The sequence below is a fragment of the Amblyomma mixtum genome, chromosome 10 (genome assembly GCF_055824585.1).
Source record: "Amblyomma mixtum isolate Tamu chromosome 10, ASM5582458v1, whole genome shotgun sequence".
NCBI lineage: Eukaryota > Metazoa > Arthropoda > Arachnida > Ixodida > Ixodidae > Amblyomma > Amblyomma mixtum.
The window spans coordinates 150,074,903-150,085,763 of NC_143021.1; the positions used below are offsets into that span (position 1 = coordinate 150,074,903).

The window sequence follows — 10,861 nt, forward strand, 5'->3', positions numbered from 1 at the left end:
CCTGATTGTAGCGACAGTATGGGGCAGTGCAACGTTGCGGTGCAGCAAGACATCTGAAATAGGGGCGACTAAGTAGTCACCATCGGCGACTGATGAGGTAGGACGTAGGGTAACGAATAAGGCGGCTAGGGAGGGCAGAGAAACTTGGTCGGGCGAATACAGTCTGGGAGAAGGCAAGGGTTCAGGATCGATGGCTGGGAGATCGAGGTGTAGGATGCCGTGCGAGCAGTCTATCAGGGCGGAGTGTTCTGATAGGAAATCGAGGCCGAGGATGAGGTCATGAGCACAAGGGGTCAAAACATGGAACTGCACCGGAAGGTCATGGCCAGCAACACTAACGCGTGCAGTGCAGAGTCCGTCAACACTAACTGTTCCGCCGTCCGCGACACGCACTCGAGACCGAGCTGGCGTGAGAACTTTACGTAAACGACGACGAAGTTGTGCACTCATGACAGAGATATGCGCTCCAGTGTCGACAAGCGCACGCACGGGAACACCATCAACACAAACGTCTAGTTGGTTCAAGTGGGAGGTCTGTAGAGGATTTGTGGGCCTGGTCGTGGATGCAGCGTCACCTCCGGGAGCTGCATCAGCTAGTTTTCCAAGTCAGGGCGGTCGTACGAGGCTGCAGCCGAGGATCGAAGGGACTGCGGGGATCGGAAGCGACGGCCTCGTGGAGATGGAGAGCGGGAAGAACGACGTGGTCGGGAGCTGGTGAGATCGTTGGCCGAATCTGTTTGGTCATGAGGTGGTCGGGGCGGAAAACGGCGGGGAATATCTGAACGGTTGTCGTAGGAGAGCTCGGTGCGAGAAGTCGGAAACCATCTATTGCGGCAGTGCCGGGAAATGTGGCCGACACAGGAACAGTTGAAACATATGGGGCGATCATCAGGCGTGCGCCACTCTGCTGGATTTCGGTAGCGACGAAAGTTCGGGGCCCGGGGACGGTAAGCATTCCTGGTTGGTGGCCGGACGCTAGAGTTCCCGATGGAACAGATGGCAGGTGAGAGATTCAAATTTGCGAGTTCCTCTCGTACGACGGCTTGAATAAGGGACACATCGGGCAAGGGGTGACTGGGGATGGTAGGTTGGAGGGCCGCAGGTGCACAGGCCTCCATTTCGCGGCTAACGATCCGGGTGACTGTGTCGTTGATGTTGAGAGGCGAAGTGGGAGGTGGGCTAGTGGGCGGCTGCTGCAAAACACACGAAGATGTGGCGGCCGTATGGGGAAGTCTTTGAAATTGTGGAAATATGCGCCGGCTCTTTACTTGCTCGAAGAGACGGCACTCCTTAATAAGGGCATCCACGGTATCACTGCCTTTGCAGAGAAGTAAATGAAAAGCGTCGTCCGCGATCCCTTTTAAGATGTGGCCCACCTTTTTCGATTCCGACATGGAGTTGTCAACCTGGTGACATAAGGCAAGGACGTCTTGAATATACGTGATGTAACTTTCACTGGTGGACTGAGCACGCGAGTCAAGATGTTTTTGGGCTGCGAGCTTCGAAGCATCTGGAGGTCCGAAGAGAGCGCGAAGCTTTTCTTTAAAGGTGTCCCAACTCGTTAATTCGTCCTCATGGGTTTCGTACCATTGCCTCGCTGTGCCAGACAAATAGAAAATGACGTTGGCCAGCATGACGGTGGGGTCCCACCTGTTATGGGCGCTGACGCGTTCATACATCAAGATCCATCTGTCGACGTTTTCAGTTGAGGCACCGGAGAAGATAACGGGGTCACGGGGATGAGCCATGACCATGAATGTAGTGGCAGTGGGACTTGGCGAGTCGCCGGGCTGCGTCATTGTAGCGGTCCCGGTGTAGCGACCACTGCGAAGCTCCGTGATGAAATAGGTCAGAACGAGAGGAAGGGGAAAGTCCTCACCTCCACCAAGATGTTACGTGGCAGGAGGCGGTCACACCGCGCAGAACACTGGTGCACTCACACTGAACACAACATAAGCACAGGGCGCACCGGACGCCAAGACACAGGCCACTGCACAGGATTCAGAGCCCGAGCACGCGCCAAGCGCCCTCTCACTTCGTCTGCCTCATCTTCTCTGAGTCGACCCGTAGCAATATTTACTGCTCTTCTTTTTGTGGTCCACCTTCGGTACTGTAACCCACTCCACTCTCAAATGCCCTCAGCCCTGAGGGTACTAAAATCAGCAATATGGTAGAGCTCCTAGTAAGCGCTGCTGATCCTTGCGGCCAATTGAGAACTGAATTGAGAAAGTGGCATTTTTTTCATATAACTGATTGCCCAAGTAACGGACTGGCTTTCCCAGAGTATTGAGGTTCTAAGCGTAGCAGGAGGCGGTAGGACGTTAGGTGGGCCGATCAGTTCAACATTGTTGCGGGGATATGGTGGCCGCAGCTGCCTAAGGGCAGGGTTAAATGGAAAGACATGGGAAAGGCTTTTACCCTGCTGTGGGCGTAGTCTAGATGATGATGACGGAAGCCCACACACAATAAAGGCAGAGGAGCCGCCGCGGTGGCTCAGTGGTTATGGTGCTCGGCTGCTGACCCGAAAGACGCGGGTTCGATCCTGGCCGCGGCGGTTGAATTTCTTTGGAGAAGAAATTCTAGAGGCCCGTGTACTGTGCGATGTCAGTGCACGATAAAGAACCCCAGGTGGTCAAAATTTCCGGAGCCCTCCACTACGGCGTCTCTCATAGCCTTAGTCGCTTTGGGACGTTAATCCCCGTAAACCAAACCAATAAAGGCAGACGCTTCCCGAAACCACTCCTAACGTTTAAGAGCCATTTTAGTTTTAAACAATGCACGTCTATGGAAACGACAAAAATTTAGAGTCCTTTTAGGTACCAAAAGCACTATTATTTTAGGAATGTACACCTAAAACCACTTCATTTGAGCGCCTTCAATAGAGCAAAGGCTGGGGCTTGTTGGGACTGGGAGTCCGAGCCAGGAAACGATCGAGGCGACGGTGAGTCAAATGAACTTTATGTACAGTATGTACAAGGGCTTTTACATGATACAAGGGCCAAGAGCACCACGGGCTAGCACAAAGAAGAAGAGCGGCCCCGGCGGCGAGCGTAGCTCCGGCGTGATGGCTCTTCTGCTGCCCGTCTGCTGCTCGGGTTCAGCGCGGCTCCGTTTTTATAGCCGCTGGTAACGGTTACGGCAGCCAGCCGTTCAAATCCTCCAATCACTGGCCACCGTTCAAATTAGACCAATGGTCGAGAGCCGGCGAGCGTCGGAGGAGTTCGCACCGACGGGGAGGAGGAGAGGAGGAAGGGTCCATGTCGGCGCCGCGGCGGCGGGATGAGTCACGCTGCATGCCGCGACTTGTCCGAGAAAGTCTGGGCCTGCTTTGAGCGCCGGCGGGCGCGCAGCGCTGGTTTAGACAGGCCCGCCAGCGAAATGTGGGCGCCGGCACGACAGCACCACCGCCGCCAGACAATGCGCCACGAAGACGAGCTACTTCCGCGTGGCTCGGATGCGGGGCGCGCTCGTACGCCAGGCTCCTCCAAGTTCTCGTCCGGTGTTCAGCCGCAGGTAGCTCCAGGCTCCTTTCCGAGAACGGGTCCCACTCGTCAGGACAGGATCACTGCTCCGCAGCTTAGTCGCCCAGGTGACTGGATCAGCTTCGCTCGGTCCTTCGGAAGAGCTTGCTTCTCAGCATCGGTCGTTGATCGTTCTGCATGTTGCCAAGAACCGACCGACAACAGGCCACACCCAACACGAGCAAGTGCCGTCTGTCACCCGTCAATACACCAGACTTAAAGGTCAAGAAACTCTGCTGGCTATATTTCTGTCCCCTTTTTGTTCCCTCTTCTACAAGAGACACATGTGGGATACAAGAACTCTAAAGTAATAAACTCAAACAAAGTGTCAAACACGTAGCACGGAATAGAATGAATGCAAAATAAATTCGCTCTCTTGAGATCACTCGGCCAGAAGAACACACAGCTGAGGCCACAAATGAGGATATCATTTTTTTTTCCCGATCTACGACGAGCGAACTTAACAGCGGTTCGCGAAGAGACAAAATGTAGGTCACGAGGAGGCGAAGGCAGTCTTGCTTAGAACACACGGCTTAGTGCGTCTACGTTCGCGTTTTCCTCGCTTCTACCGGACGGTAAACGACACCCGCTACAGCGGAAACTAGTGACTCTGCCTCTTTCGCGGTAGACGCGCTTTTCCTTCTCTCTCTACTACCGCGGTAGCTAATGTCTCTGCCTCTTTCGCGGTATACGCGCTTTTCTTTCTCTCTGTACTTGTCTTTCCAGTTTCTACGGGAGCTACAGTACGAGAACGATTCGCTTTCATAGACTGGCAACTTGTCCCTTTCTTTGCGCTTCGCGCGCCAGTCGCGACGTCCCATAGCGAGTGCGCAACGCTTCCGATAGGACCGTTCTTTCTTTCTCTCTGTTCGTGGGGGCAAGTCAGACCTTGCACGAGTCTTGACTTTCTCGCGCACCCGTTTGCCTTTCCGCTCGGTGTGTAGTTCGCCTCTACACGGCCTTTTGATTTTACGCCTACTAAGTGGCGTCATTTCGAATCGCGGCTTTCTATCGCGATAACTGTGCTTGGCTGAGCGCTTAGACGGTTTCTTCTTGGCAATTTTCTTGCCCCTGTCACTGCGGCCTCGTACAATCTTTCGCTCTTTGAGCCGTACACGCGCTTTCCTTCCGCGCGCGTGCCGCTCTCTGTGGGAGCGCGGTTTCTCCCGTGAATGCAGCGGAAAGCGGGAGCCCGCATGAGAGCACGTGCCTTTGCGCGTCTCGCTCTCTCTGTGCTGGCGGCAAGATTCACACTTGTCCCGCTCCTTAATTTTTCGCCTCCCGGGCAGCGCTCTCTTGAATCTCGGTTTGGTGCCTTGGTGCACTTTTCCGCGCGAATGTTTGCACGATTTGTTTTTGCAGTTTATTCTACTGCCCAGACCTAGGCGCCCCGACACACTTATGCGCTTCGCTTTGCGCGATAGTAATGCCTCGCACATTTCTTTAGCTCGGGTTCTGACGCTAGTTTCAGGGCTGACAACGTGACTGACTTTACTGAAGTCATTTTGCCGGCGACGCTGGCGCTTCCGATGGTGGAAACCCGTTTTCGCGCGTTTGCCCTTTCTCTCTTTTCGGCGGCGCCCGTCTGTCTTCTGCCTGCCTTTCATCTTTCGGCGGCACCACTCTTTCTTTTGCCTACCTTTCATCGTCTTTCGGTGGCAGCTCTCTCTCTTGAGCTTGCCTTTACTGTCCTTTCGGCGGCAGCACTGCTTGTCTATCACCTTGTGGTGATAGCTCTCTTTTCGGAACTGGCGGTTCCTTTTCTTCCGGTTGCAGCTTTCTATCGTAAGCTTTCCTTTCATTTTCGCCTGTGGAAGCACATTTTGCTTCCGTCGCCTAGGTTTCTGCTCTCTGACAACATCACTTTGATTGTCAGCCAATTCACCTGCACTACCTGGCTCACGTCTATCTATGGCGCCTTTACTAGCCTTCTCCAAACTGCGTTCTTCCTTCTGAGCGTCTCTGAGTGCGCATTCGGCCTCATCTTTCTCGGACGGGTTGACGTCTACCGCCGCTATGTTGTCTGGAACGTTCTGTTCTCCACTGTCGTCCAGCACCTTAGCTTCTTCAGGCGCTGATGAACTAGTGTTTTCTCCTGACATGAGTGCTGGCATGCAGCTCTCGTCATGCTTCTGACGCGTTTCAGCCAATTTCGGTTGAGGGTCGGCTGTGCACTCAGTCGCGGTGTTCCCGCTACTGCAGCTGCTTTCTGGAATGTCGCAAAGCTCAGAGCAGTGCGAAAGCACGGGACTCGTTTTGCATTCCTCGCCAGAGACACTAACGCACAACTCAGCGTCCGCAAACTCTCCATGCGCCTGCTTCCGTTGATCGTAAGTTTCGGGTTTCTGCATCTCTGCCGAACGCGCTGAACAACACGGTGTGCCGTCCTCATCTACTTCGCTTGCGTCGGCGCAAGTGTTTTCACTAATGTCCAGACGGACGTCCTCTCTGCCCTGTTCGGCAACTTCTCCTGCTTTCGGCACGCTAGGAGATTCGCTTTCCGGTAACTCCGCCACAATCTCAATGGGCGAGACCTCTGTTAGTGCATCGTCCGATGCTGTGACTACCTTATCCGATGGTGTAGAGGTTTTCTCAGTTGGCGAATGCGGGGCAATTCCCAATGTTATAGCAGCAGTTACATCTGCCACGTACGGACTACCTTCCTCTGTGCCGCACTGGCAGCTCTGCTCTACAGCTACGCACTCTACCTCTGCGTCACGATCTTCCGACCCTTCAGCATTTTCGAGCCACTCTAAAACGTCGGCTTTAAACTGGTACGGAAAATCGTTAAACGATGGGGTGCTATTCTCTTGCAGGTACCTTTGGCGAAGGTCCAGCGGTTACACGTTATATCTCGCCAGTAAGAAGCTTTTCAGCTCATCGTAGTCCGCCAAGCCGTCGTCCAACAGGCGCTTGACAACGTCATACGCTTCGCTGGAAAGCAGGGCTACCAACTTCTGTGCCCAACCATTCCGCTCAACGCGCTTTCTCTCGCAGACGCGCTCGAACTCCGCAAGATATTTCGCCATATCTTCGGCGATCACGAAGGGCTGCAGCCTGTCTCTCAGCTGATGACCGTTGGTCTTACGTAGAGCGAACAATGTTCTATCTCTCTCATAAAAGATCTCGTGTGCTTCAAACTCCAGGTCCATCAGTTTCTTAGCGCGAGCACGTCGTTTATTCTGAAGCTGCCTCTGTTTTTCTGCCTCCTCGCGCTCACGGCGTTTTTCGGCCTCCTCGCGCTCACGGCGTCTTTCGGCCTCCTCGCGCTCACGGCGTTCTGTGATCTCTTCCCAGGCCTCATTGGCTTCCTCAGCCGTTACATTCTCTTTTCGCATGATCTCAAGAATCGCATGCTTTCGTTTTGCGGGCCCCAAATCAATGCCCAACTCTTCACAAATTTCGATGAGTTCCTTCACTTTGAAGTTCTCCATCGCGCACAATAGCCTCTTGTAGTGTGCCCTTTTCTTAGAATTCCCTTGCCGTTCACTACCATAGCGCTACTAGTATGACACGCGCAAGTAATTCTTTCCAAAACGCCTCGTTTACTCCCTCTGCACCAGCTTTCGTTTCAAAGCGCTCCGACTTGGCTCGAAACAGCAAAGCTCTCTCCAGTGCAATACACAGCCCTACTCTAAACTACAATCACCTGCGCTAGAGCAGTCTGGCGAATTGAGGGGAAAACATCAGGCACTCACCGCGCCGAGGTAGCTGACGCCGGTCCATCCCGCAGCTGCCATCCACTGTTGGGACTGGGGCATCCCACCGCTGCCACCACTGTTGGGACTGAGGCATCCCACCGCTGCCACCACTGTTGGGACTGGGAGTCCGAGCCAGGAAACGATCGAGGCGACGGTGAGTCAAATGAACTTTATGTACAGTATGTACAAGGGCTTTTACATGATACAAGGGCCAAGAGCACCACGGGCTAGCACAAAGAACAAGAGCGGCCCCGGCGGCGAGCGTAGCTCCGGCGTGATGGCTCTTCTGCTGCCCGTCTGCTGCTCGGGTTCAGCGCGGCTCCGTTTTTATAGCCGCTGGTAACGGTTACGGCAGCCAGCCGTTCAAATCCTCCAATCACTGGCCACCGTTCAAATTAGACCAATGGTCGAGAGCCGGCGAGCGTCGGAGGAGTTCGCACCGACGGGGAGGAGGAGAGGAGGAAGGGTCCGTGTCGGCGCCGCGGCGGCGGGATGAGTCACGCTGCATGCCGCGACTTGTCCGAGAAAGTCTGGGCCTGCTTTGAGCGCCGGCGGGCGCGCAGCGCTGGTTTAGACAGGCCCGCCAGCGAAATGTGGGCGCCGGCACGACAGGCTTTTCAGTGGTTAGCGACGTCCTTGCCGTGACAAGCTGGAAAGTTGTAGAAAATTGGCACCTTCGCAGCAGAGCGAGCCCATCTGAAGATGTAGGGCTAGAAACCAGTACGTCCGCATGCGAGCATGCTTCGCGCTGTAGCCCAGTGGTTTAGCGCTATACTGAGTCGATAAAGTGGGGCTCATACTGCACCTTTGCTGCATTCGTGTATTTTGTAACGAAAACATGTATCCCTTTGTTTCTTGTCGTCCGTCATGTGCTGGCAAAACAGCTTAACTAGACCGCTGTTGCGGATTGCTGCCAACGACTGCTGTTTGAAGGTGGGCACAGTTTTATACTGTGTCCGAGAGTAGGCGTCATTCAGGTGGAGAGATCGGATTAAGAAGTCTACTGGGATAAGGTGGCCGTTGCTAGCACAGGACAGGATTCGTTGCAAAGATGTGGTAGGAGCCGCTCTCGTGCCGGGGACGTGGTAAGGCCGCTGCTGCTGACGATGATTATAACTATGATAACTTTTTCTTTTTGCTTTTTCTTTTTCAATTCACTATATATGTGCTCGTTCGCTGGAATAAAAGCTCAGTTGTTAGTCAGCGTTGTGTGTGTGTTTCTTTCTACGTGGCGTCCATTTGTTGGCTGTTTTCTAGTATGTCAGTTGTGATGGCGTCCTCATGCGTGACACCTTACCAGAGCAAATTTTGCACTCTGGCACCACTACCTAACGCTGTAAAATAAAACTAACGTTCTCCTTCACATCCCGCAGCTACAGCCGAGGCTGAGTTCCGAGTCCGAAATGTGCACAGCAGCGTGAACTTCGAAGAGGGCTGCAGGCCTCCCCCAGTGAGCGGAATGTGCAGGGCGCACTTTGAGCGCTGGTACTTCGACGTGGCCGAAGGCGTCTGCAAGCCCTTCGTCTACGGAGGATGCGGTGGAAACGCCAACCGATACGACACCGAGTGGGAGTGCCGGAAGGCCTGCATGCGTGAGTGTTTCTACGTGCAGTTATTTGCACGACACGCCCCAGCAAATGCGCAGACGTGAGATATATGAGAGCGGACTAAAAAATCTGGAGCATTGGTTGATTAATTACTCCATATTTATGCGTGACAAGCAATCGGTTTTCTTAGTACTTTTTCTCTTGGCCCAATATGTCCAGAAGTAAGCCTTATATTTAGTGAAAAGGTAACAAAAAGAGTGGCAGTTTTATACCAAAAGTTTGTTCCCTGTAAATTTACTCACTACTGCAGACAGTGCGGCACACGGCGCCACACCAAGCGCAACTGGCGAGGAGGCACACACCCATCACGATAGAAGTTGATAGAATGCCATGTTTATTTTCAGCATGGTTGCTACCCAAATGACTAGATAAGATCAAGCTAAATGAAGGACAGTTTGGCTGGTCTAACATAACGATTCCTTCCCGAATCGATTCCGTGTTTAAATTTCCCACCCTTCACCGCTGCTTTGAGAGACGCCACGACCAGGGCTTCAGTCGCTAACCAGGAGCGAACACGTACGGTGCGCGGCGCCATTTTAGCCAATGAGCAAGGGCGGGGAAATAAAAAGAAGAGACATCGAATCGGCTTGATGACCCTTATATATACGACCCTTGGGCTTTTTCCGGCATATACAGCTGCTGTGACCAGCCCTTGCGTCACCCTGGCAAGAGCAGTTCTTGTTTAACCATGTATGCGTGCCAGCCAATGTTCAGTGGAAGCCACGACTGCTACACAGGCTGAGGCGTTAGGAGAAACGCAGGGAGGCCTGTATTCAGTTCCCGGTAAACGAGGCTAACCACTTCGTTCATATCGCTCGAAATGCATTTTGCATATATCGCTTCGTGCATGACGCTCGAATTAGAAGTTTCTAAAAGCGCTCGGAACGTGTAGATCGAGTTCCAGCGTTAAAAATACTAGTTCAGATTCCTCTTCAGTCCACCTTTAACCGCCACATGCGTCTAAGAAATAAATATTTTCTTCATTAAATCCCCTGGCCGCTGGCCAGAATATTTACTGCACTACACGAATCATATCCTACAGCTAACAGAACAATCGATTAATGATCCCGCGCCATGTTTCAAGACCGCCGGAGTCTCTTCGTTCGCCAATTTAAACTGCAACCATGAAAACAACATTCACGTGTTACCAGCGAAAGTCACGCCGGAAGCTAAGGATACCTGCGGCACACAAAATTCAAGTGAACATTAGAGCGCGTATGCGTTTTTTAAACGCTTTGCTTCAAAACCTTAGGGTGTCGTGAAGCATGAACATTCTTGAAACATGTTTCACAGCCTCAAGCAGCAGGCTGTCCTGGCCACCCTTCCGGCAGCAAAACAGGGGCAGGAATTTCCATGATAAAAAAAAACAGCCCGACTTATTGGCTGTGCTTCAGGCGAACAAGCGACTGCCCAAGTGCTACAGCACTCCTCTTCCCGTGCACATCGTCCGCATGACTTTATGCGACACGCCCCTGCCGCTGCATAACTTTAAAGCGCGCGAGAACATTTTTTATTATGACAGCGCCGCTTGTGTTTTGCTCTGATCAAGGATTGCTCTGTATGCAGGCGGATCTGGCTGATGTACTTCGTGATCAACCTGGAACCTGCAGAAAAAACCCAAGGCAAGATGTTCAATAAAAATCGAAGCCACATCCATAAACGATTAAAATAAACCGGTTGCAAACTGCAATGTTGTTTATCTGTGTACGTGAAGTGACTAACCCCTGTATGAAGCTAAAGAAGGCTTTCAGTATTAATAATGATTAAGTAAACATTCCGCCTCCCTATCGACTTTTTTTGTGTCCTGAATGATGTCTCCATTGAGAAAGGCAGTTATGAAATCAGGCTACGCCTGCCCGTTGTAGCTTGTCTGATACGTACATGCCGACATTTCAAGTGCATAGAAAGCAAAAGCATCCAGTATACCGAATCGATCATAAAAAAAAAAACATGAGGGTAGGTATTCGCACGTAGGATATAGAAAGAGGGCCAAACCACAAACAAGAAGCACTGAATGGACTGCAATCCGACA

General features: G+C 52.5%; 1 protein-coding gene across 1 annotated transcript; it reads left to right on the forward strand.

Annotated features, from left to right (window-relative positions):
• Window positions 1-2,167: 2,167 nt before the first annotated feature.
• Window positions 2,168-10,467, forward strand: LOC149327345 (kunitz-type serine protease inhibitor 6-like). The gene is made up of 4 exons (XM_089564851.1): window positions 2,168-2,182; window positions 7,786-7,942; window positions 8,596-8,814; window positions 10,396-10,467. Exons 1-4 carry the CDS (start codon window positions 2,168-2,170, stop codon window positions 10,407-10,409), a joined length of 405 nt encoding a protein of 134 aa, XP_089420977.1. The 3' UTR covers window positions 10,410-10,467.
• The last annotated feature ends 394 nt before the right edge of the window (window positions 10,468-10,861 follow it).

Bases quoted from the DNA above. Each gene is read 5' to 3' on its own strand.
- LOC149327345 (XM_089564851.1), top strand. The intron at 7,943-8,595 runs GTACGTCCGCAT...CACATCCCGCAG, and splicing joins AGATGTAGGGCTAGAAACCA to CTACAGCCGAGGCTGAGTTC.